This window comes from Neolamprologus brichardi, chromosome 22, assembly GCF_056152115.1.
Source record: "Neolamprologus brichardi isolate AB-2024 chromosome 22, ASM5615211v1, whole genome shotgun sequence".
Taxonomy (NCBI): Eukaryota; Metazoa; Chordata; class Actinopteri; order Cichliformes; family Cichlidae; genus Neolamprologus; species Neolamprologus brichardi.
The window spans coordinates 24,040,213-24,067,677 of NC_142124.1; the positions used below are offsets into that span (position 1 = coordinate 24,040,213).

Consider the following 27,465-nt stretch of genomic DNA (forward strand, 5'->3'; position numbering starts at 1 on the left):
GTTGCAAGTAATGCAGATTAAATGTTTTCATGATTCAATTTCATGGTCACATGTCTGAACCTCGAGTATTAGTAACAGCCTAGTTATGTAAGAGAGGGAGAAGGTGATTTCAGATTGACATCGAACATTAAAAATGGTATTAATTCCTCCCTGCCTCAAATTAGACCGACTAAAACACATCAGCATGAAATAAAATAATAAAAAAAACAGTAGGAGGGTTTACATCAGTGAAGAACTGATTTTATTTCACTTGTGTATCTTATTGAAAATGCAGTAAAGTGCAAGTAACTATGCTAGAATCACTTTTGATGATTTTATCTCAACCTCATTGAACAGGTGTATTTCTGTTTCTGTGAATAAGAAATCTGGTGGGAGAATATAAATCCCGGAGATAAAAAAAAAAACTGAGCATGCATAATCTAAAATGCTAGAGACACAATAAAAAGCCTGATGCGTCATTATGGGTTTAATATCCTGGCTCAAAGTAATTTGTGTTAAACATTAACTTACAGGTGAATGGAAATCGCTTCAAAAAGCTAAAACATCCATTTGAGAGCAAAGACCCACCGAAGCGTTAATGCACTGTACATAAAAAATTGTGTCTATAGAGTTGATTTTGTTTTGCTGCAGGGACAGTGGTTGTACTTCACACTGTTTGGTGACACGATGCTATCGGCACATGCAAACATCAGTAAACAGACACGTCATTCAGAGGAGCATGGAGCCAACATAAACTGGTCAACCTATCACTTTGGTATATTAGCATCAGCTAATTAAGGGCTAAATGCGAATGACTTATTTGTAAATCTAAAAGGTATATACATTTTTACTTACTATTGTAAAAAAACAAAAACAAATATATAAAAATATATTTTTAAAAATGCTCATGAAGTCCAAACTTCCCATATGAGCAAGTTTAGCAGCTTTGAGACTGGTGTAATATTGGGCTGTAATTTTGTTTAGCTGATCGGTGCTTGTATACAGTGATTAACGTTTAGTTTGTGTTACTATCGGACAAAAAGTAAGAGCCAGAAGTTCAATGGGACAGCCACCTTTCCCTATAGAGGCCCAATCATGTCAAAAATGAAGGCTCAAAACCTGATGTGTCATACAGCTTCTGCATATCAGCTGATTGAAATCTCTGTTATCTGAAAAAGATGCTCGACCAAGAAGCGAACTTTCAACCCTGAACCCACTCACACCGGCATTGTCACGCGTGATAATGAAGACAATAAAAGCTCTGATTGGTACATTTTCTTACTTCGCATGTTTAACAGTTTCTGAAAGACTTACGTGTCAAGTTCTGAAATATGTAACTGACAGTCTTGAAGAGATTGAATTGCGAGGCCGTTAAATTAGTTGAGGAGAGGGGAACTGTGAAAAGAATAATGAAGGTCGTGACACTGTATACGGCAGAAATGATCAATCTTTTCCGTTTGTGTTGGGTTTGAAAACATCTAATGTTCCAGTGGTTACAGTAAACAAGGTGTGCGTCTAACTCATTGTACACAACTCTCGTATCTTTCAAGCTATTTAAGTTTATCTCATAACGAATGCCCGAGTGTGCTTTTATGGTGCCTTTCCTTATCGTGCACGGTATTTCCTATCATTCCGCTATCGGATGGCTTCTTTGACCCCCTCCATGTTATTATGCTGCTTCTGAGAATACTGACGAGGCTTGAGGTCTCTCATGGCAGTTTGGATTCTCAGAGCCACGGTGTGTTTTTCAGTCTATACAAATGTACGGGTGCACACAGTGAAGTGAAAACCATTTCTCTCTCTTGCCTTTTTGTTGTGTTGTTTGTTAGTAATGTTTAATGCTGCTGTTTCATTTCTAAATATCAACCATGGAAAAGGTTCCAGCTTCAACCAAATATTTAATTATAAGTATTTCATTTAACAAACACTCAGCTGATCTCCAGAGATTTCTAGAGGCAATTGTAATAATCAGTACTGGTCAAGCTACTTGAAAATAGTAATTAGTTACTAATTACTGATTACTTCTCTGAGAAAGTAATCCCATTACTTTATTGATTAAATGGTAAATGGCCTGTATTTGTATAGCGCTTTTCTAGTCCCTAAGGACCCCAAAGCGCTTTACACATCCAGTCATCCACCCATTCACACACACATTCACACACTGGTGATGGTAAGCTACATTGTAGCCGCAGCCACCCTGGGGCGTACTAACAGAGGTAACTAATTACTTATTTTCATAAGTAATTAGTTACTTTATTACTTAGTTACTTTTAAAAAAAAACGTGACATACAACCTGAATACAGGTTAGCAATAGACCTTTCAGCCCAGTTCTATTTTTTCTGCATAATCCTTCATATAAAACTGAATCAAATGAAAAAGTCTCTTTTTAAAACTTGTTTTATTAGTTTAGGTCTTTTAACTTTATGCATCAACCAAACATTAAATTATATGCAACAGTCTTTGACTTGAAGAAATTTGTTTAACATTTAAACCTATTTTCTGCGTATTCCAGCTTATAAAATAAAATAATGTTTTGTGTTTACACTCAATCTTTCAAATAGATGCAAGTAAAACGAAAAAAATAAAAATAAAAGCAAAGATTCACTGGCACTGAGTCCTGTCGCTCTTAAATCTATTTTCACCTGTTTAGCAGGAGTGGGGCCGGTGGAGGTTTGCCCGGTGCTGCACCAGTCATGTCAGTGGGGGGATCCAGGGGTTTCTCTGTGAATTTCACATTCCCGTGGCAGCTGCCTGCTCAGATTGAAAGTTTAATTTTTTGTTTTCTTCCCACGCATATTGTACAGCGGACGCTAATGTTTTTGTCACTTTTAATGGAATCAAACTCAAAGTAATGTCAGTACTTCCAAGCTTTAAAACGCTGCATGCTCGTACTCTGTCCCATACTCTGCTGCTGATTTTTCCCAATCAGTCCACTAATACAGTGGTGTGGCGGATAAATACAACAAAATAAAATGATACGACCAAGACAAAAACTGTGGTATTCTGTAAATATAATACTATACGCGAATTCACTGTGTAATTGTGTAACTTTATTAGCAGCGACCTCCTGAAATGCGCCAACAACATTGAGAGTAAAATCCTCCTCTCTGCCACTCAATGCTCTCTGGTCGGTATGGTAACGCGTAAATATTTCTTTCAAAATAAGACACACAACTACAACACGGGAAAAGACCCAGGGAAACCAAGTTAACGATAAAAACCCTGAAAACCATAAATTTCACACCCGAGCCTCAGCTCTCGCGGCCCGGTACCAAACGACTCATGGCCCGGGGATTGGGGACCGCTGCACCAATAGGAGGTCGGCATACGTACAGGTAATCTCCATGAGCACAAAGCTCAATCTGATGTCACTAATGTAAAATATTAATGATCACACTAACAAACAGATTTAGCTGTCAGCACAAAAGCCCCACCCACCTCCTGGTTAAACCTTCTGTTTGTGAGGAGCAGCCAATCAAAACAAAACTGGCTTAAGCGGCGAGGTGACTTGTCTCAGACAGTGGATGAACTGCCAGACTAAAGTAAAAGACATGTAGCCTGGCTAAATTAACCAGCCCAGAACACAGATTATCTTTGGGGTTCTTTTAATCTGAATGATAAAGTAAGCGCTCAGAAGAAAATAAAAAAAGGTTGTAAAAATAAAGAAATAAAATTGTTACAGACAGTTCTTAACCAGTAACAGCTTTGTGCACTGGTAACCCACTGCTACTGCAGGTTATTTCCCCAACTTTATCAGCATCTGGAACTCAAGGATGTCTAGCGTCATTTTGTGTCTGATATAAACCCATACATAAATAAAAAAAAACTTAGCAGTGCAAAAATAACTGTAGTGGCTTCTCCTGCTAAGATACAGAGCCAAGATTAAACAGTTAACAAGGTACATTTCCCTCTTGCCCACAGAGATCGTATAATACAAGTGTGAACTCAAATACATACAGTGCATTAATTCAGCAGAAAACGGAATATAGATCCCTCTGAGATGAACGGCGAAGTTGGTTGCAGCAACTCCTGGTGCCTTAACTGTTGCACACTTTGCATTCAAAACAGATCACGCAGCGAAAAAAGGCATTGCACACCAACATAAAACCAATGCAAGCTAGCACTCCCGTGAATGTCTCTGTAGATCCCCATAATCCCTTGCGCTCTCAGGGGTACCCCAAAAGAAACAGCGCCATCCAGTGGCATGTCCCATAATATCGAACTTCCACCTGGCTACAGACAGTTAAGGATTCATTTTAATTCTGTCATGAACGTTTAAAAAAGCACCTTCCTTAAACAGTGGGAAAGACGCCATTTTTAATCGTTGGGTTTTTTTTGTTATTTTTTTATTGCTTGTCCTGTAAATAAGTCAGTGAAGCACTGCAGGTTGATTTATAGAGTCTGAAGGGAACAGATTCTCCTCTATTGCAATCATAGAGGCCATAAAGTTTTGTCCCGGCCTCTACACAATGCTTGGAAGTACAGATGGACTGCTGGTTCCTCTGCAACACCTCAAAAGTTTACGAATACCTGTGTCAGTGTGCTAGTTTGTACATTGTTTCTTTATTGGAAAAGTGTGTTTGTTTAGGATTTTAGAAAATGAATCCTTGTCATCCGTATTGATCCTGCTTATCTTTGGTCTGTGATCTGTTAATTAGTGGTTAGGATTATCAGATAGATTTGCAGGCGTCACCACTTTCCGTAGGATGATTACCTAAGTGTCCTAAATGGTTAGTTGTTAGATTTTTTTTTCTATTCTTCCAAATATGCTGCTACAGCTCAACACTGTTTCTGCCAAAATCATCAAGCACAAGAACACCACAGAGCATCCCGTTCCTCCTTCAAAAATGTATTTTTTTCCCTCAAATCCAAAGAACGTTTGCCAAATTCTTTTGATGCCTCAATGAATGACACTGATATCTATCCATGCAAAAATCAATGACATCAATTCATAATCTGCTGCCTGGGTCAGTCAGGAGAGAAGCTCAGACCTCCGTCTGGTTGGGTAAACGGATGTAGGGGTGTGTGAGGTTGTGTTAACATATTGTGATTTTTGTGTTCTGTACAAATTTTTTTAGATATTTTGTACAATTTAATTTGTTGAAAACAGCAGGTTGAATGCGGATTTTTGTATCTTTTGTGACAAGATGAACAAACTACCTGTGCTGCGCTGCCCTTTTTACTCCCACATGCTGATCCAAATCTGTTAGAAATACATGCATAGATACATTTGGATGACTTTCTCTCAGCATATCTACACTGAATTAAAGAAAGCATAGTTTTTACAGTAGTAAATGAAAAATTTTTAATGAAGCAATATCTTGAGATTATTTTTATTATATTAGTGATTTCCATTTAAAAATGACTGATACTCAAATCTGACTTTTAAAAACCATTATTTTACACATTTCTTCACAGACAGCCTGAATGTAACATAAATCTTCATAATTTAAGTGCTTTTAAGCTTCATGTATCTTTCAAAAAGACATCCAGTATTGTCTTTTAACATGGTCCCATGATGACAAACCTTAAAACAAAGAAAGAAAAGAAAATCCTGAATTTAGAGTGCTGTAAAATAGCACTGTTGCCTCATAGCAAGAAGGTCCTGAGTTCTATCCCACCATCAGGGTCTTTCTGTGTGGAGTCGACGTGGGTTCTCTCCCACAGTCCAAAGACATGCAGTTAGTGGGGTTAGGATAATTGGTGATTCTAAATTGCCCATAGGTGTGGATATGAGTGTGAGTGGTTGTCTGTCTCTATGTGTTAGCCCTACAACAGACTGGCGACCTGTCCAGGGTGTACCCTGCCTCTCGCTCTAAGACACCTGGGACAGGCTCCAGCCCCCGCCCCCGTGACCCTGTCAAGGATGAGTGAAAGAGAACGGATCAATGGATGATGCTGAAAAAACACTGAATCCTGGAGGCAGGGATCTATTAAGAAAGAAAGAATTGTGATTAAAGTCAAATGTAATATTAAGAAAAAGAGTCACTGTGATACTAAGACAAAAAAAGGAATAGAGTGGAAGAATCAGTCATTTAGATGCTATTCTAATATCTGGTTATTTCATATTGTGAAATGTCTTTAAAAACAAATTACATTATAATAATTTCATGTTATTAAGAAGTACATGGGTAGTTAGTTAGCGCAGGCTAAACTGGGACTGCTGTGTTGTGGTTCAGTTTACAGTGATGGACGGTGGTATGCATAGAGAAGGGCTTGGAAAAGAATTGAAAGAATTCTGAATTGGACAGAATTTTGGCAGAATTTTGCAACAGCAAAGGCGATGGTAGAAGTAACTTCCAGGGGAAAATGCTGTTTTGTCTTTTTTAAAAAGAGTAAAAGAGATTTGATGGGATATTCTGTTCATGTAGTTTATTTTGTCCTGTTGACCACTGAAATAAAAGGTAATGCTTCACAGTAGGTGAAGCAATTTAAATTTAACCCTCCCGATTTCCATACACCTGTCGTCCTCAGGGGTCAAAAATGACCCCATCTGGTTTGATTGATACTTAATTAATATGAAGTGGATTTTTCACCCACTTTTAATTAAAACTTAATTCAAACATTTTGACACTATTTCTTTTTTAAGTCTGATAAAACCTCATTTAAATGAGCTTTTCCTTTGTTTTTGTGTAAAAAATAATGATCAGTTATTGTGATTGTCATTTCACAACCAGAGTCGGTTGCTTTAACAGATAATCACAGACGGGTATATGCCAAAGTTAATTTAGAAAGCTGTTTTTAAACTACTTTTTCATTTACTGGCAGCAAATAATCACATCTGTTGTCCTTTGGGCTAAAAAATGACCCCGTCTGGTTTGACTATTTATAAAGAAAAGGTATAAAATATCATCCATCTCTGTGTTTCAAGGTTTTATTCAACTTTATTCCAACTCATTACCTGACATTTTTCTATGTTTTGGCATGGTAGGAACACCAGGGCATGGTTCTTAGTGAAGGCAAACTTTCATGAGAACAAAGGTGTGTCCATATTTGACACAAGTGCAGGAGGAAGTTCAGGTCCCATCATGGACAGCTTTCTTTTTCTGCAGTTGCAGGCCAAGGGCATATGAAGTAAACAAGGTGTTACTGGTGATTGTTTTCTTTTGAAAACCTTCTGTAATGTTAGAGACAACTTGTGTGCCCTGACTGCAGGCCAGATAGTTTGCCATCGTACTCTAGCATGTTCCATGTACAGCTGGACCTGCATCACATACTGCCCATGTTTTTATCTCATAGTTCCTCGGTTTACTTGGGATGCTCTGTTGGAATGGACAGAGTCCTCTGAAGGGGACTAGGCACTCATACACAGTCACACCAGTACCTGGATCTAACATCACAGCAGGAGAAACACCCACTTGTTCCATACACCTCATGGGAGCACGTTTGTGTCATGAACGACGATCTTCTATTGTGTCTTTATCATGAAATGATATCACTTTTGTGCTTCTCTGTTTAATCTTGTGTCACCTTTAAAATTTCTCTACCAGACTCAGGATGTCATAAACTGGCCGTAGCGACTCTACTGGATGCACGGCAGTAAGAATCAACATACCCACATATGCCTACAGCTGCATTCGATCCATTTTTCTTCCTCTCTCGTTGTCCTTCCTTGTTCGTCATTGAGTTGGCTGTAGAGCAGGTCATCTGCTAATTGGATGGTTGTTGGTTCAATCTCTGTGTGCTCTAGTCTGGAGTTCTAACCAAGGTGTCCTTGGGCAAGTTACTGAACCCCAACTTGGTCTCTGATGCATCCATTGGCATGTGAAAGTTAAAAAGCATAATACAAGCCAAATACATGGTGTATAATGCTTTCAGTACTCGAGTAGAAAAGCAATCGAAGGAGTATGGGACCTGGCATATGTGCTTGGACCGTGGTAGATTGTCTTTCTCTGTGACGCATGAGAGAGTCATGCATCGTCTGTCACTGGGAAGAATAGAAGACCAGATCAATGTTTCCTCACATTACTGCAAATATTCCTCTGTCTCAGCTGAGTCCTCTTTCTTGCTTGATCTTCATCATAATTGAAATGGAAGATGTGTAGGCCTCTGACACATCTTCTATTTCAGTTTCACATTCTGAAAATTCAAGAAACTTCAAGAAGCCCAGTCACTTTCTTTCCAAGCTCCTCAGACTACCATGTCCTGGATGCCTGAGAACCTGCTTGAACATAGTTCAGATTCTTCCTCATCATCTTCTTCATCACTTTCCTTCACTTCATACCCTTCTTCCAATTCTGCGGGTGGGTGATGTGGGGGCTTCTTCAGAGAAAGGGTAGCATGTGGTCTAAATATTGGCAATATTTTCTTTATCTTCTAATCCTGGGTCCTACTGATCGTTGATTCTTCCTCCTCATTATATTAGAGGACAATATGTGCATTGTGCTACTGGTCATTCCTTTCCACAACATGGTAAAAAAAATTACTTTTTTCATACTTTCTGTGTATGTATTATTGTAGGGTCTACCTTACAATGTAAAGCACCTTGAGGCGACTGTTGTTGTGATTTGGCGCTGTATAAATAAAATTGAATTGAACTGAATGTAGAGCACCTGCCTCCTCATTGTGCTGCCTGTTATGTTGTTGTTGTGGTTGTTATGACCATTGCTTGACCCCACACATCAATGATCCAAGATCAAAGATGTTTAAAACCAGTATGGTGTGACAATGTGGCCCTTTGCAACACTTTGTACTTTGGGGTCATTTTTGACCCCTGAGGACAACAGGTGTTAGTAAGTGTTAGTAAAAAAAACCCCATAAATAAATCAAATTACTTAAAACCTATTCCAATCATGCATGGCATAGTACTGAATAACACCTGTTATTTTCAGACCATTTGATGGATAAAAAACAATTTTTTTGTTGGCAAAAGAGTTCTTTTCGGGTCAAAAATGACCCGAGGACAACACAAGGGTTTTAATCTGATGATTTTCTTTAGTGACACTTTCCAAACTCCACCTTAATATTTACCTTCTACCGCCCCATTATTTAGCCAAGTCCCACTTTACTCCCTGAGTGTGACTGCCATTTACATTGATAATGGAAATGCACCACTTTGTAAATGTTGACGCCAGCCTTTCATTAGTTATTGCGTTAGAGAACAACACTGATAAGGTTTACAAGGGCCGTGAACTACTTGACAATCATACTGTGAGGTAAACATGGTATAAACTTAGAGAAAAAAATCACTTCCACAACTCTGTGATAATTTTAAAAATACTTTAATGGTTATCATTTAGAATAAGTCACAAATTAGCTTTCACAGACCGAATAATGTTCTTATTGTAGCAAGAAATAAGCTATCTAGTTTATCAGGGATTACAAAAACGTGACCCGATGGTAAAGATAGAGGTTTATATTGTATCATTTCCGTTATTAGAATTCACCCACTCACTCTTTGCCCAGGGAAAGGGTTATTGGCAGCATCTCGTGTAATGCATTAACCACTAAGAACAAGGTTGCACCTTTTTCCGCTTAAAGTTGCTGACATCATATAATATAACACAGGTTAAGACAAGTGACTGATAAACACAAGTTAGGTGCAACAGGTCACAGTAAATGCCTCAGTGACCCTCACCTGGACACACAGTAGGGATAAAGGACTCAGAGAGAGGGAGGAGAGAGAGAGAGATAGTCCTCGGAGACTCAGGAGCCGACTGCACAGAGGAGGTTTACTTCTGAATCCTCTCAGTTGCTTAAAAATTTACAAAAGTAACAGAACTTCTTATTGAAGAGAGACACAGAAGCTCTTATTTACAATTTCTTTTTTGCACGGAGGAGGTTTACAGCAAGCCACCATGAAGCTGAAATTACCAAACCCAGGACTGGATGACCGAATCCCATCTCATGAAGATTTGGAAAGGATGGAAACCGAGGAGGCTGGGGACAGGCCCAAATGGGACAACAAAGCCCAGTACCTCCTCACCTGCGTGGGCTTCTGCGTGGGACTCGGTAACGTCTGGAGGTTCCCGTACCTGTGTCAAAGCCACGGAGGAGGTATGCAGGGACGTGTGGGGCAGTAGATGGGAAAGATATTTGAATATAGACTAGATGCCACAAAAGAAAATATCAGTGGATTTACTTTGTTTTTGCTAACAAAAGGACACTATGGAATTTAGTGATTAGAAAGAAATTATACCATTTGAGAAATGCTTTTGTTAAAAGGTTACAACCAAGTGATAAGACGAAGCATGCAGACATGTTGTATCAACACAAAGAACCCCACAGTATGAATTATGGAAATGCCTGTTTTATTCACCATAAATAATCAGATATAGATACTGACTTATCTTATATTTTTATTGAATTTTATTTCTATTTAATGAAACTCAAAAAAAGAAAGTCTTTCTTGAGATAAATGCTATGGGTAAGGTAATGTGTGAGTCTTATTCTTGGTTTGTACAGTTCCTAGTTTAGCTAATAAAAAGCTGCTTTTCACAGTTTACAAGTATCTTTGTGCTTAGTTTCCTTTGTTAAAGTGTCTAATAAAGTGAAAATCTCACCACTTTGCTAATTCATTATGAATGTGAATGTTGTGCTTTTAGGAGCGTTTATGATCCCGTTCCTTATCCTGTTGGTTCTGGAGGGAATCCCGCTGCTGCACTTAGAGTTTGCCATCGGTCAGCGCCTGAGAAAGGGCAGCGTGGGAGTGTGGAGAGCAATCAACCCTTACCTGACTGGAGTTGGTGTGTACAAAAAAACCCATGCATGTGTGTGGGTGTGTGCGCCTTCGTATCTTTGTGTTTTATTGTGTCTATGTTGGCAAAATGGCTCCACAGACAGCAAGTTATAATTCCCGTAATGGCTAAATATCTCATGTATTAAGTAATTTAGAGTTTTTAGAGGATGAAATTGATTCTGCTGTTCTTCCATTAGGTTTGCTTTTGCAGCAACGGTTACTCAAGCTATGTTTTAATACAAAATACAGACCGAGTAATCATTCCTATCCAAGCAACAAAAAAACACTCAATATTGGGATCACTTAAGTGTACACTGAGCACCATAATGAGGCCAAATTCCTGCCAAGCATATATCATATGTAACATATATAAACATAGCACTTACTATGCTGTCATGCTAAAATAAGCTAGCAAACATGGCCCACATCTTAAGCAGATAATCACTGTGAGTTTTTCCACTGCTTTCTTTATTCTTTTGCAGGCATTGCATCGTTACTTGTCTCACTTTTGGTGGGTATGTATTACAACACCATCATGGCCTGGATCATGTGGTACCTGTTCAACTCCTTTCAAGATCCTCTGCCTTGGAGCCAATGCCCTCTCAATGCTAACAGCACAGGTGTGCCTTCATCTAACAAGAGGTTACAATAGAACGTTATGCGATGGTTAGCCTGCCATCAAGTTGCTCTTTACGTGCCGTTTGCAGGTTTAGTGGCTGAGTGCGCACGGAGCACCACTGTTGACTACTTCTGGTACAGAGAGACTCTGAACACTTCAGCAGCCATTGATGACCCTGGAAGTTTGCAGTGGTGGATGGTGCTGGCCCTGTTCGCTGCCTGGACTCTGCTGTATGTGTGCTGCATTCGTGGCATTGAGACTTCTGGCAAGGTCTGAAAAATCCCAATGTGTAAGAAAAGGAAGTGATTTTTACATGTAGGTTTGCTCAGATATACACATGCCATCTTTCTTTTTTCAGGCTGTCTACATCACCTCCACACTCCCATATTTTGTCCTCACAATCTTCCTCATCAGAGGATTGACTCTCAAAGGCTCTACAGAGGGAATAAAGTACCTCTTCACACCAGATGTAAGGGTTCAATGTATCACGTGCCACAAGAATCAGAAGGGACAAGATGAACTTATTTGTCATTATGGTTTTTGTACAGTTTTACAACATCTGTGGACAACTACTCAATAACGTTGGTGAAACGTGGACCTCATTGTTTCCACTCTTCATGCTTAGCTAAGCTAGATGGCTGAAGGCTCATATTTATTGCACAGACATTACAGTAATATATGGTTACATAACTGTTAGAAAGTGCATTTACAGAGATACAAGCCTATTTCTTTAAGCTATTATTTGCTGTTTTAAGACACCCAGGCCTGAAACATGAGAGCAGTAAACCTTTATCACAGGACTGATAAAAGCTGATACTGAAGGCTGAAACACAGCACAGTTAGTACTGTATATTCCAATACATAAGTAATCTAGATAGGCACTTTAAATCCAAATTACCTGGTGACAATCTCACATATCAATTATTTTTCAAACAGCCTTGTTGCATTGTGTGTACCCTCTTAGATTATTAACTAACAACAGCCAGTGAGATGGGAAAGTGTCCGTTTTAAAATTCTGTATAGGTCAGAAATCTGCTCACAGCTCTATAAGAATGCTTATCTTTGGAATCTCTTTAGGTGGATGAATTATTGAATCCACAGACTTGGTTGGATGCAGGAGCTCAGGTTTTCTACTCCTTCTCCTTGGCTTTCGGGGGCCTCATCTCTTTCTCCAGTTACAACTCTGTTCAGTGAGTAAAGGTCTTGATTACACAGTCATAAAGGAACCCACTGTCCAGCAAGTGTCCTCACACTATGTCCCTTTAAAATCTACTTGCAGCAACAACTGTGAGCAAGATGCCGTTCTCATCTCCATCATCAATGGCTGCACCTCGGTGTACTCTGCAACGGTGATCTACTCCATCATCGGTTTCAGGGCAACGCAGAAATTTGATGAATGCCAGGGAGAGTGAGTTTCAGTTTGCACAAAAGATGACATTACAATAGGGGGAAAATGAGAGAGTGAAATTTACTTTTATCTAAATAGACTCATATGAGTTTTTTCTTACTTTTTCAGTAACATCCTGCATCTCATCAATGCCTTTGACTACCCTGAAACCTCCATCACAATAGACAACTACGATCAGGTTCTGACCAGCCTAAATCAGACAAATCCAGATATCATCCAAGGTTTGCCCTTAAAAACCTGCGACATGCAGAATTTACTCAGTCAGGTCAGTGGAGCCTTTATTTTTTTGTATCCTGTTAATTCCCTGATTATTTGCCCAGTTTGAGTGTCACAAAAATGATTCAAAATCGATTCAGAACTTGAAAGATTTGCCCTGTACCGCTTCAGGGTGTGGAGGGAACGGGCCTGGCCTTCATCGTTTTCACAGAGGCCATAATCAAGATGCCTGTTTCACCTCTCTGGGCAGTCCTCTTTTTCATCATGCTCTTCTGTCTCGGCCTTTCAACTATGTTTGGGAACATTGAGGGAGTGGTGGTTCCCCTTCAAGACCTTAGAGTTCTTCCTCAAACTTGGCCTAAAGAAGTTTTTACTGGTAACTTTCTCACATTGAGAACTTCTTCATAACCACCATGGAAAACTGGGTCTGATTGTAACCGCCTGCTTGTGTTGTTTTTTCAGGTGTTACTTGCTTAATATCCTTTGCTCTTGGGCTCATATTCACCCTACGCTCTGGGAACTACTGGCTAGCTCTTTTTGACAACTTTGCAGGCTCAATCCCCCTCCTAATCATCGGTTTCTGTGAAATGTTTGCAGTTATCTACATCTATGGGATTGATAGGTAAGTGTGCCCGTCCTTAGGTGATCATTGAGTCAGCGTCCAAAGTAATGACCTTCTAGGTACTTTATCAAACACTTGTCATTATGGGAAAGTTTGCTTTCCTGGTATTTTCATAAGAGGCAGAAAAGGTCAGTGTTCAGTGAGGCAACCAACAGTTCTTGTTAGAGTTCAAGCAAAGCGTTGCCTTCTGACCTTGGAGTAGAGATAATGTAACTCATCACAGCAGAAGTGTGTTTTAATGTTGCAACAGGAAGGGGAGGAATGTGTAAAATGTACTTTTGCCTTAGAGTTTCTGACCATGCACATGAAAGCAGTTAAGTTGACTTATTTATAACAATTATCTAATAGTTAGAAGAAAAGGTGCAAAGAGGTAGTGTAATATACATCTTTTAATGTTTTCAATTTGGACTCAAAGTTAGCTTAGAGAAAAATAAAAGACTATAGTCTGCTTTGGTATCAGCCAGTTGAGCAAACAGTGACACGTGATGCTTTATTTACTGTGACTAATAAAATCTACAAGGTCGCCTTTTATGGATGATTTTTACACGTACATATGTCTCCCTCTTATTGCTTTCAAACAGGTTCAACAAGGACATTGAATTTATGGTTGGCCACAAGCCCAATATTTTCTGGCAGGCAACATGGAGAGTGATTAGCCCACTCCTTATGATCTTCATCCTAATTTTCTACTTTGTTACTCAAGTCACCAAAGATTTAACCTATCTGGTGTGGGACGAGGAAGCGGTAAGTTTGTTGTTCACAGTAGTTTACAGGTTTCAAGAAACAAGTTTTTACATACAGTAACTGCAGGAATAAAGATGTAGTTTGATGTTTTGTGCTGCAAAATGTAACTTTTTTGTTGATCCCGATCACAGGCGAGCTTTCCAGTACTGGAAGCACGTCCCTATCCCTCTTGGATCTACGTCATCATCTTTATCCTTGCTGGAATTCCCAGTCTGGCCATCCCCATTTTTGCCCTCTATAAATTTTTCCAGAGGAAGTGCTGCAAGGACAAAAGCTACAAAGATCACCCAGTGGACACTATCTCAGCCAAAATAGAAATGAACGGCAAAGCAAAGTTCTAGGTTGATGTCGCCTTGATTGTTTAATGTGACTGATGTGTACTTGCTTTTATTGATGTGTTCTATGCACAAGATTGCGACTGCTGACTATTATCTTTGAAAAACAGATGTACATTTTTAAGTTGTTAGTTAGTTTCTGCACGATTGTGCACTTTGGGAGATTTATTATAGGGCTACAGGACACCCAACGGCTGCTTAGCTTATCTTGGCAGAAGGGAACAGGTTGACCTGCTCTGTTCATAAAATATGCTTACAAGCATCTAAAGCTCAATAATTAACATGTTCTCAGATTTCATCTGTATGGAGTGCACAAAGAAAAAAAAACATGGGAGAGCCGGTCTGATATTTTTCTCTTGTACCCACAGAAAGTAGTAATGTTAAGTTAACCAGTCAGTGGTTGAATATATAACTATTCTTTTGATATTTTAAATGTATTTTCAATTCAATTCAATTTTATTTATATAGCGCCAAATCACAACAAAAGTCGCCTCAAGGCGCTTCATAGATACAGAGAAAGTACCACGAAAATGTACCACGCATGTATGTCTAATACAGACAATTGACTAATTATGGGACAAATCCTGACCATCGTTCCCCAGAGTGATGGCTTTGCAGTCACTAAATCTTTCAGAAGAATGGTATTCATTCATTCAATCAATGCAAAGATGAACTGAAGACGCTTTGGTGTCACGTGGCAACCAAGCATATTACTCAGACACTTTATGTTGCATTTTCCTGTGGTGTGCCAAGTGCCTCTATATACATGAGGTTTATTTTAATATTTTGTAAATAATCCTTGGATTAAGTAAGATTTTTACACACTGTAATAATGTCTTAGATTTTTTTAAGATGGAAAAAAACTAAGAATACGGGCCTCACTACCTTTCAGCCCCCTTTTGTGTTGTTTGGTTATTGTGTTTTTAAGGCGGACTGTTGTAAACTTCTACCTTGTGATGTACAGTTCCAAGAAAAGGTTTGTGAAACCTTTGGAATGACCAGGATTTCTGCACTGATCCTAACCTGAGGCACAACTATTGATAAACTTTGTCTGACTAAACTAGCACAAACAACGGAGCTTTTCATGTCGTTATTTGAACACACTGAGCACACCGATCATGTCATATGTTTGACTTACTAAATATTGAATTGATTAACTCTTATACTTTCTTTAGCAGCGTCCACTTCTATGAGATGGTTTCAGTAGCTGCTCGTGAAAGTTATACAATGAGCAGCAGGACTTTTGTAAAAGTGTTTCAGTTTCTCAGTGTTTCTGGAATGTTTTGTACAACACTCTTCATCAGAGCTCGTCTTTTTCACTGTGTTCTTTGGCTCATTGAAGTATTATAGCACCCAGCAATAACAATTGGTCATGAAACCAGTATCAATGGCTGCAAGGCAACTGGGACAAAGCAACCCCAAACCATGATGAAACCTCCGCCATGCGGAGATGGAGTTTTTAGTGTTCAGCAACGTTTTTTTTGTTTTTTTTTATCAAACATGACATTGTCTGCTTGACTCATTTGTTGACACTTGTCAGAGTCTTGAACTGTTGGCACAATCTCCTTTTTGTTTTTTTGTTTTTGTTTGCTTCATTTTGTTTCCTTGGTGATGTGCTGCCTAATACAATATCTAGTGCAGTTTTCTTGTCCAGCAGACAAAAACAAGATTTTATTAAGTTACCAAAATCTTTACAGACCCTGGACTTCAGATACACATAATAATTTAGCTACTCATCTTGATGCATGCTCAATCATCCAGGTAAGTAAATCTCCAAAAGTTGATTCTGTTCATCTGGACGTAGCGTTTTCAGTGGGAGAAACGTTTCATCACTCATCCAAGTGACTTCTTCAGTCTCAGCTGACTGCAGGTTTCCCCAATCTTATAAACAGTACATTTGCATAATGCCTGAAACTAGTACCACTGAAGGAACAATGGGCTGTGAGGTCAGTTCCTTAATCATAATTGTGCAAATTCTCATGACCACGGATCAAAGACCAGTGGCCATGAGTACCATTCACAGAGAGTTGGGGAATGGCTGCCATCACAGCATTGTAAGATGGTGAAAGATGTACCCTTAGGCCCCCTCCTCGATTCAGAGATGGTCTTTCCCTTTTCACGTAAACGGCCTCCTTGACTCCACGCTTAAACCAGCGTTCCAGGATGTGTACATGCTCATCCTTTAAAGAGTGTCCACTGGCATGTAGGTGTAAATAGACTGCAGAGTCTTGGCCTGACGAGGTAGCTCTTCTGTGTTGTGCCATCCGCTTCTCCAAAGGTTGTTTGGTTTCCCCGATGTATAAATCCTGGCAATCCTCCTGGCACTTAACAGCGTACACTGTGTTACTCTGTTTGTGTCGGGGGACCCAATCCTTGGGGTGGACCAATTTTTGGCGCAGCATGTTTTGGGGTTTAAAAGCCACAGAGACCTGATGTTTAGAAAAAATCCATCACAACTGTTCCGATACTCCTGACATATACGGGATCACTACAGGTTTTCGCTTGGTCAGCGGTTGTCCTTCTCTCCTGGATCCCCTGGAGCTTTCTTTTGGTGCCTTTCCCGCTTTGACAAAAGTCCAGCTGGGATAACCACATTTACTCAGGGCCTTCTTGATGTGATGTTCTTCTGCTTTCCTGGCTGCTGTGTCTGTGGGGATGGTGTTCGCTCTGTGTTGTAGCATCCTGATGACACCCAGTTTATGCTCCAGTGGATGATGAGAGTCAAACCTTAAATACTGATCTGGACTGCAAATGTACCGTTTATAAGGTCGGGGAAATCTGAAGTCAGCTGAGACTGAAAAAGTCACTTGGATGAGTGACGAAACATTTCTCCCACTGAAAACGCTACGTCCAGATGAACAGAATCAACTTTTAGATATTTGGCTTCTTCATAATCTTTTGCTATCTTGCTGACAGAAGTTTTGTTTTTCATTACTACGGCTCTGGAGTTCCCCCACCCTGCCTTAAATCAAAGCTGAAAGTCTTCAGGTCAATCACATCTTGATTTTTAGATGTAAAAACTGCTGTGATGGTACACTAGTTGGGAAACTTGTGTTATCGGCAATACTTGTTACAACTAGTCCTTTCAACTAAAAATGTCATGTCAAAAATCTTCCTTCTCTTACATATAGATACAGTACTCTGCAAAAATCTTGAGCCACCCCTCATTTCTTTATGTTTCACTATAAATATGGGAAATAGGCGCAAAATACGTAAAAGACAGTAAATGTGACAAAAAAGGGACATTTAGAGTAGTTCTTTGGATGTTGCCTGCCTCTTGTTCTGTTCTCTGTCACAATGACCCCACACTGGTTTTATAAGAGAGACCCGAGGCGGCCTCTTGGCGGGCCAATGACTGATACAGTCACTTTCCACTAGTACCTACTCAGATCAGCTCAGCACAGCTTGACTTGGTTTTTAGGGTTTTCCATTAGGTGAAACCATACCTGGTACCAGGTATAACTCAGATGGGGTTAGATGGGCCAGTAGGTGGGGGCCATACACCTGGAAGGCAAGAGACAAAGAGACAGAAAAACAACAGTACCATCTATCATGGCATTTGACATTTTTGCAGATGGTTGTAAACGTTCTGCAAAAATGTCAGATTTGGTTGGTAGCCCATAAAAACTGATGCCACTGAGTTTGAGTTAAGTTCTTGTTAAATTTGGCACAGCTCAGCCTTTTGTCCCTTTTTTCATTCCCTAAGGCTTTCTGACAGCCATCCACTGAGACAATTTCTGATGAGGTTTCAGCAAACAGAGGATGTATCAGCTGATGGATCTCAGCACCCATGTCAAGTCTTAAGGACAAGACTTTTAGGTACTGTTCACCAACAAGTTGAAATCATCAGCCCTCTACCACCATGCTTGACAGCTGGTATGAAGTGTTTATGTCAGGGGTCGGCAACCCTGGGAAAGGTTAACTGATGATTTTTCGTTTTTATGGCCCCATTATTCTTTTTTGTAACAGGATAAACAATTAAAGGTGGTGGATTGGCCAGATGCTGGCTGATGTGTAAAAATAACTCAGTTGTTTGGTGGTTGCTGTGGCAGAGCATCCACAGAGGCCAGCAGGTGGATGAGGGAAGGGGAGGCAGGAGGAGGAGAGACTCGAGGTGGCCGCAGGTCCGAGTGTCAGGTGAACTGAACTTCAGGTAAGAAGTTATGACCTGCAGTCTATCTGGGTCAGATATAAACCAAGTTTAGGTGGAGTTTATTTTCGTTGTGCTGACTTTTTATAGTCAGTTACAATCACTCATACTGCGTACTAGCTAGCATGATGGAGTTTCTATACAGCTGGGTGGGTGCTATGATGTTACTGATAGTGAACTTTATTTTATTCATAAGGTTAGTTAGTAGAATTGCCAACCGTCCCGTAAAAAACGGAATCGTCCGGCATTCAGAGAAATTATTACGTGTTTCGTATTGAGCTGAAAAGAAACAAAGTTTGTCCCGTACTTCAGCTAGAATAGAACAGACACAAAGCTGCTATTCTGCGTCTTTACGCTGTCAGCTGCCTCTTCTTCTCTCATTCTCACCCCCTCCCTCTCCTGTTGCTACTTCAATAATGAAACTGATCAATGATCAGCTGATCGGCTTTTCTCTGTTCTTTGTTTATCTCCCACTTTCCGCCAGAAAGAGGAAGCCGCCGGATGTTGCGCTAAACAACAGCAGCACATTTAAGCTTGATCAGCTGTTGTTAGAATTTATTTAATATTAATTTAAGTATCAGCTGATGTTTGCTGGAGCCACAGCTGGAAAAAGTGCTGGTCATGATATCGGTTTGGATATCCTGGTGAGAGGGAAACATGAAGATGAAACCAGGAGATGTCCTTACTGGATCATCAGAGCTGAACAGGTGATGAAGAAACAGGTTTACCTTTTAGGCACATTGACTTCTGAGGAAATTTTAGATGGCACTCATCATCAGAAAGGTTGCTGACCCCTGGTTTATGTTGATGTGCTGTGTTTGGTTTGGTTGCATTATGTTCAGTCATCTCCCCTTTGGTCTTGTCTGCCCAAACCACAGTGGCCCTCATTTCCTTAGTTGTGACTAATTAGTGCTCACTCAAACAAATTTTAGCCCCGGATACAAATTTGTCTTCAGTCACAGTTCTGCACGGGAGATGAATGCTGATTATGGCACATGATACAAACACAAAGGGAAAACATTTGTAGGGATGATGAAATGAACTTAATATACAAGAAAAGCAAAAAAATTGGATTTATAATAGACGCTCATTTAAAAACATAAATGTTAATAATTACTATGTGTTTCACGATATCTGTCTAACATTTTGTTCAGACATATATACATACATATGCTATCCTTATTATAGTAAGATTATTATTATTATAAGATTATAAGATTATTCTGTTTATCTTATGTTAGCAAAAGAAAACATCTGATAAAGGAGATTAAGCACGGTACTAAAGTCTAAAATGATTAAATACACTCAACACAAATTTAAAGACTGCAGCTTTTTGTGCGTATATGTATTTTGCTGATTGCCCATAATTGTGACATGGGTAAAACCAAATGCCAATCAATATAAGCTATAGATATTAAAAAACAGTTATAGTCAGTTAAAAATCTTTGTGGTTCAGTTTAGATTGTGGTTCAAGCAATGATTTAGTGTTTCAGTGAGAAGAAATGTGCTACAAAAAGTGATGAAAATAAAACTGATGCTTAAAATAAAAAAGCATAGCAACAAGAGAAATGGCCTTTTGCTCCTATTTCTGTTCTTTTAAATGTTTATGTAGACTGTTAACTAATTTGTAATAAAACTAAGAAACTCAACGGCTATAAATGAAGAAGAAAGTACAGAGTGTGTCTGTGTCTGCCCAACACTGCAGATAAAGTAAAAGGTCATAAATCGTTTCATGATTACCCGACAAGCCTATGGGGGCGCACACACATGCACTCCCCCCTGACAAACGCTTCACCAGAAGTAGACGCAACGTGCGCTTCAGTACACAGTGGACACCATGAGACTGGTACTTCCTAACCCAGGACTGGATCTCAGAATCCCCAGGCATGAAGATCTGGAGAGGATGGAAAAACAGGAGGCTGCAGACAGACCCAAGTGGGACAACAAAGCTCAGTATATACTAACCTGTGTGGGGTTCTGTATCGGTCTGGGTAATGTTTGGAGATTCCCTTACTTATGTCAGAGTCATGGAGGAGGTAAGCTAAGACAGAAAGAGCAAGATAACATATCTGGTTAATAATCAGACAATTTAGTGATTTACTGATTTTAAAAAATGTGTGTTTGTGGTATACAGGAATTAATTTTAGAATTAAAAACTTTAACTGCAACAAAATCACTGGACCTTTGTACCGACACTTAAATGGAGTTAAATTGTCACCAATTCATTAATACAAGAGAGTGCCCTTAGGTTTGCAGTCAAGCTGCATTAATGATTATACACCGAGATGTCCCCTGAGTCCAGCTGGTTAAGTTAAAACACAATCTTAATTATGTAATGAGAGGTGTTGACGTTTATGCAGTTACCTTATTGCCCTCAAATATTTTAAAATATGCATTTATTTTGTAATTTAATCATTCTTTTTAAATCGTTAACTCGAGCACAGTATCATGAGCTATAGCAACGAGTGTCCTTTCTGTGCAATAGTGATGGTGTATACTGATTAATAGAAAACAGCAATGTGACCTTTCAGGTTGCACTGACACGAAATTGTATTTTTAGCCTACAAAAAAAAGTGCTAAATATAGCCAAACACATCTATGACTAACCATAGTGATAAACATCGGCCATCGTATTTGTACATAAGAGCATATCTAACTTTTAGGGCCACACAGTTGTAAATGGCTAACTGCTATTAATAACTTTTATTGGAAGATGTTTTAAATGATCATAAATATGTCGAATTTTGAACATTTTTAAGTTCCTACACACTTCATCCTGTTGTCGCGTTATCAGACAGAATCAGACAAACGGACACTTGTTAAAAACATAAAGCATTAAAATGTAGACTAACAGAAAACACTTCATTTAACAAACTCAGAGCCTTGTTCAAAAAACAAAAATAAACCCACACAATCTGATTATCATTCCACTTCTTGTGTAATTTGGAATACTTAGCCTTCATGTACACGGATAAACTGAAGGGTTAGACGTATCTCTGGAGTCCTGTGTCAAGTTCTTGCTGGATCTGTTTTCTGTTTATTCAGGACGTGACTTTCAGGTACCGTTCATCAACAAATCATTACTCCTCCACCACTGTGGCAGCTGGTATGAGGTCTTTGGGCTCATATGCTGTGTTAATGGCCAGACATCTGCACTTTGGGTTTTTTTCTGTCCAGCGTACAACGGCCCACTTTTACTGATATGTCTAATATGACAAAATTACCATTAGATTTATGAAATGCGCAAAGCAGTCTGTTTTGTTCTTACCATCATGCGTAAATTGAATCTGAATCATTCTGAACCAAATCCGATTTTTTTCCATTAAATAGACACACTTGCCTCTAGGTGAAGCAAAGAAAGTGGTGATGATGTAGCAAGGGAGGAGCCTGCATCACCATGCCAAGAAAGCAGAAACTGGAACTATTAAGTCCAAAGAGGAAGCACAGCTTTCCATTGGAGTGATGAAAGCCTCAAAAATTTAAAAGAAAAAAAAGAGCCTCTGGCTGAAAAAATAAAAGTTCTGAATATAATTTTTTCTGAGATGATCACTGTGGCTCAAGTAAGAAAAAGATTGGACATCAAACCCGATATGTTAAAACACTAATAGACTACAAGAAAAATAAGAAAACACCTCGTGGTCCGTTAGACCGAAATGAGAAACCCACTGTGTTTAAGAAAAAAAAAGCAAAGAAATTAGACTTTAAATGATGACATCCAGCAATGATAAGTAATTTTAATAAGACGATTAGTAGTAGTAACAGTATTAGTGGTGGTATTTAAATTTTCTAAGAGAACCTGGCCGTTGTTTGTTTGCGTAAATGATAGAGGCAGTTTAGATTTATTCATATAGCACAGGCTAATTCAGGTAATAAAGCACTGATTTGAGAATAAAACATTCATGTGCATGACTTACACCCATGACATTAGTTGTTCCCCAGAATTCTGTGCTTGAAAACAGTTGTGTGTTACTTTCACCTGTTAACGATATACTAACAATCTCTCACCTACTTAAATATATTTGCAGGTGCATTTTTGATTCCTTACCTAATTCTGCTGGTGCTAGAAGGAATGCCTCTCTTACTGCTAGAGTTTGCTATTGGGCAGCGCCTTAGAAAAGGCAGTGTGGGAGTGTGGCGGGCCATCAGCCAATATCTGACAGGCGTTGGTAAGTAAAATGGTCCCTGCAAAAAACCCAAAAATACCCTAGTGTATGGTTTTCAGTGATTGTGATGATAGATGATTAATGCTGTCCCTCAGGTATTGGCTCCATATTAGTGTCCTTTATGGTTGCCCTGTACTACAACACCTTAATTGCCTGGATCATGTGGTATTTCTTCAATTCCTTTCAAGACCCATTGCCTTGGACTAATTGTCCTCTCAATGAAAACAGGACAGGTATTTATACACTGATTTTCATCCCACACACACAAATCATAGCATCTGTTAAGAGTGTTTTTTTTCCCACTTTAGGATTTATGCCAGAATGCCAGCAGAGCTCCACGGTGGACTACTACTTTTACAGAGTCACTCTGAATGCTTCTAACTCAATAGCAGACTCTGGAGGACTCCAGTGGTCCATTATAATATGTCTGTTAGCTGCCTGGACAGTTGTTTGTATCTGCTGCATACAAGGGATCAGTACTTCAGGCAAGGTTTGTAGAACCTTAAATAAAATGATCACTCTTTACTCTGCCAATTTTCCTATTTTATTCATTAACGTGAGTATCCATCCCTCCATCAGTTTTCTTCTGCTTATCTGGGGCCTGGTTGTAGGGACAGTACCCTAAGCAGAAAAGCCCAGATCTCCATCTCCTTAGGCATCTCCTCCTTATCTGGGGAAGTGCAACACAATCCTGGTCCAGCCGAGAGATGTAACCTTTCCAACATGTCTTGAGTCTGCCCAAGGGCCGGGGTTCGGAAAGAAATGCCAGGGAAACCTCACCCATGTGGCCCCTGGAGGCATCCTAGTCAGATGCCCGAACCTCCTCAACTGGCTCCTTTCGATGTGGAGGAGAGGCAGCTCTACTCTGTGCCCGTCTCAAATGACTGAGCTCCTCACATTATCACTAAGGGAGAGAGACCAGTCACCCTTTGGGGAAAGCTCATTTCTCCAGCTTGTACCCACAATCTCGTTCTTTCCATCATTACCCAGAGCTCGTGACCTTAGGTGAGGGTGGGGGACGTAGATCGACCAGTAAATCGTCAGCTTTGCTTTTACACTCAGCTTTCGCTTCACCACAACAGTCCGGTGCAGCGTCCACATCACTACAGACCGTCAGAGCCATTTGTTAATCTCTCACTCCCCTCACTCGTGAACAAGACCCCAAGATACTTAACTTCCTCCACCTGGTGCAGTAATTCGTCCCTGACTTAGAGTGGGCACTGCTCACTTTTCCAGCTGAAATCCGTGGCCTCTCATTTCAAGGTGCTGATTCTCATTCCTGCTGCTTCACATTCAGCTGTGAACTGCTCCACAGTAAGCTGGAGGTCTTCGCCCGATGAAGGCAACAGAGCCACATCATCGGCAAAAAGCAGTGACGAGATTCTTAGACCACCAAAGTGGAAGACTTCCACCACAAAGCTGATTAATCTAATGTACTTTTAAAATCTGGAATTTTAAAAAGACATTTAATATGATGCATTGATAGCGGAATAGGTTTCCACACAAAAAGAAAGAAAAAGCATTGTAAATTATGAAATTTTGTATGCTAATTGTTATAGCTGCATTTCAATCCCACAAGTGGTTCCACTCTCATTTCTAATGTCCTCAGGCAGTCTACATCACAGCCATCTTGCCATATATAGTGCTGGCCATCTTCCTGATCCGAGGACTGACTCTTAAAGGTGCCCTGAGTGGAATAAAGTTCCTCTTCACACCAGATGTTTGTTTCAAATCTTGATATATTTTTTTTAAAAGTATGAATTTAAAGGTCAGAAATACATGTCAGTGCATGTCTCCCTCTTGCAGGTGGAAGAGCTGATGAATCCAACTACTTGGTTGGATGCAGGTGCCCAGGTCTTTTATGCTTTTGGCATAGCGTGGGGAGGGCTGATTTCCTTCTCAAGCTACAACCCTGTTCAGTAAGGAACTGCACTTTTAGCATTTTGATCACTTTAATTTAATTTCTTTAAAAAAAATAGGCAAAATAAGTCATTGAAAAATGTTCCAAAAACCAAAGTCAGGCTGTTGTTTCCTTGTTCTTTTTGTACATTTAATTTCCAAAGCAACAACTGTGTGCAAGACTCTGTGATCCTGTCTGTGGTAACTGGCCTCACCTCAGTCTATGCAGCCACAGTGACCTACTCCATCATTGGCTTCAGGGCCACTGAGAAATATGACACCTGTATCAACGAGTGAGTAAAGCTTATTTTAAGGCTTTGAAAAAGTTTACTAGTTTTTGGTAAAAGGCACTAAACTTACTGACCAGGAATTTAAAAACCCTGTGACGTCCAGGTACCCCTACTCCTTAACACCATGCTTTCAGCAAATGTAATTTGCATCTTTTGAAAAAAATTTCTCCCAAGTCTTGTAAAAAACAAACATTCTGGCTTTAGCACAACAGAACTATTAGCTTCTTTTCTGCAAAACATTGAGTTAAGGTTGTAAAGGTTTTTATCCTCTTTGTTGACTTCACAGTTCAGTTATAGGTACAAAGGTTTTAAAGTCAGTCTAATGAGATCTTCATCATTGCAAGCAGTCTGCAAGGAGACATGACACCAGCTGGCTTGTCAGTCAGCACACAGCACCACAACATCCTTATATATTCACATCAAGCTACGGCAAAATATGTGTTTAATGTGACTAGAAAATGCTAACATGCTTAACTCAATTGTGGGGATGGTAAGAATACCTGATGAACACCTGCATTTGTGCATTGCCATTATAAACATATCTAAGCATATCCTTTAAGTAGATAATAGTAACCCTGAATTGCTAATCTGATGTAATTTCTCATCAGAAACATCAGGACGTTACTAAATGGATTTGAACTCCCTGAAGACAGCATCACTGCCAGCAACTACAATGCAGCCCTTCATCATCTGAACAGCTCCAATCCAGATACTGTTTTTGGACTGGACATTAAAACCAGTGACATGCAGAAACTCCTCAGTGAGGTGCCTATTTTAATGAAAATCTATTAAGTTCCCATGATATTATTATTATTATTATTATTATTATATTCTAATCTGCATTGCATTTGTTCAGGGAGTGGAGGGAACAGGTCTGGCCTTTATTGTCTTCACTGAGGCCATTACCAAAATGCCGGGTTCCCCAGTCTGCTCTGTCCTGTTTTTTATCGTGCTTCTCTGCCTTGGACTCTCAACACTTTTTGGAAACATTGAAGGAGTCATAGTCCCTTTGAAAGACTTGAATTTGTTTCCCAAAAAATGGCCCCATGAAATATTGACTGGTAACCTAACTTTATTTTATTTTATTTTATCTACATTTGATGCATTCCTCAGAATTTTACATTTAAATGGAACATTTTTAGAGTTTCTTGCTGGATTTTAACATAAGATCCATTGTTCTTATTTTTTAGGAGCAACATGTTTTGTATCCTTCATCATCTGCCTCCTGTTTGCACAGCCATCAGGAATTTATTGGGTAACTCTCTTTGATAACTTTGCTGGATCTGTTCCACTGCTGACCATTGGATTGTTCGAGATGATAGCTGTTGTTTACATCTATGGCATTGACAGGTTAGTGGTGCTTCCATTAATTTCAGCTGCATATTTGGAAACTCAAGTAAAGTGTCAAGACGAGTAGCTTTACGTTTCACTACAATTAAGCTGCATAAGCTAGCTGAGCTTTCTGCAAAGCACAAACAACAACGGGGTTAGCTTGGTGCAGGCATTTCAGCACATATCAAGCTAAAACAAACAGTTCAGGTATTAAGGGAAATACCTGAACTTAGACATTAAGATTCTTTTTCCGTTTGGAAAAGCAGCATCAAAAAGTGGTAATTTTTATATAACATGATGTTAAGCTAACTGAAATTTTCTTGTTTGGCAGGTTCAACGAGGACATAAAGTTCATGGTTGGGCGAAAGCCCTCTATTTTCTGGCAGATTACGTGGCGATTTATCAGTCCTCTGATTGTCCTGGTTATTTTGGTTTTCTACCTGGTCACTCAAGCCCAAAAGCAGCTCAACTATCTAGTCTGGGACATAAATTCTGTAAGTTTGCAACCACCATCCTAGTTACTGAATCAACTTAAGTACCTCCTCTTTGTTTTGCTTTGTATCTTAATGTTCACTGATGCAATTATATGGCATCCCAAATGTTTATATTTATCATCATAAGTAAAGTCAAAAGACAATAAGCAATAAGCAGTCACACATAGCTTACCAGTTTGAAAAGTTATTGCATAAACTTCCATTTAATAATAGGTTGTTGGATTTTTTTCATTGTTTATTTACAGGAGACATTTCCAGCTTTGACACCAATACCCTACCCTTCATGGATCTATGCTGTTATCTTCCTCTTAGCAGGAGTCCCCAGCCTGGTAGTGCCTATGTACGCATTATGTCGGCTGATCTTTGTTTGCTACAAGAAAAAAATGTCATCCAGACAATAAATGAATACATCAGAGAACAAAGCAGAATTCAGGATTATTTAACAGCGCGTCCTGCATCCAGCATCACGCCAAAACATGTAATAGGCATGTTGGTCCACGGTGTCATGCTTTGCAAGAGTGAAATGGACACACGA

At 39.5% G+C, this 27,465-nt stretch overlaps 2 protein-coding genes across 2 annotated transcripts; both read left to right on the top strand.

Moving 5' to 3' along the window:
• The first annotated feature begins 9,661 nt into the window (after positions 1 to 9,661).
• Positions 9,662 to 15,675, top strand: LOC102791436 (sodium-dependent neutral amino acid transporter B(0)AT1-like). The gene is made up of 12 exons (XM_006795189.3): positions 9,662 to 9,976; positions 10,525 to 10,665; positions 11,141 to 11,278; positions 11,366 to 11,547; positions 11,636 to 11,746; positions 12,355 to 12,467; positions 12,557 to 12,685; positions 12,794 to 12,950; positions 13,073 to 13,277; positions 13,364 to 13,523; positions 14,105 to 14,267; positions 14,399 to 15,675. Exons 1-12 carry the CDS (start codon positions 9,778 to 9,780, stop codon positions 14,606 to 14,608), a joined length of 1,908 nt encoding a protein of 635 aa, XP_006795252.2. The 5' UTR covers positions 9,662 to 9,777; the 3' UTR covers positions 14,609 to 15,675.
• Positions 15,676 to 20,580: 4,905 nt separating this feature from the next.
• On the top strand, positions 20,581 to 27,331 carry LOC102791145 (sodium-dependent neutral amino acid transporter B(0)AT1-like). The gene is made up of 12 exons (XM_087834652.1): positions 20,581 to 20,788; positions 22,778 to 22,918; positions 23,011 to 23,148; positions 23,224 to 23,405; positions 24,525 to 24,635; positions 24,722 to 24,834; positions 24,979 to 25,107; positions 25,713 to 25,869; positions 25,961 to 26,165; positions 26,295 to 26,454; positions 26,768 to 26,930; positions 27,176 to 27,331. The coding sequence occupies exons 1-12, from the start codon at positions 20,590 to 20,592 to the stop codon at positions 27,329 to 27,331; spliced, it is 1,854 nt and encodes a 617-aa protein (XP_087690778.1). The 5' UTR covers positions 20,581 to 20,589.
• The last annotated feature ends 134 nt before the right edge of the window (positions 27,332 to 27,465 follow it).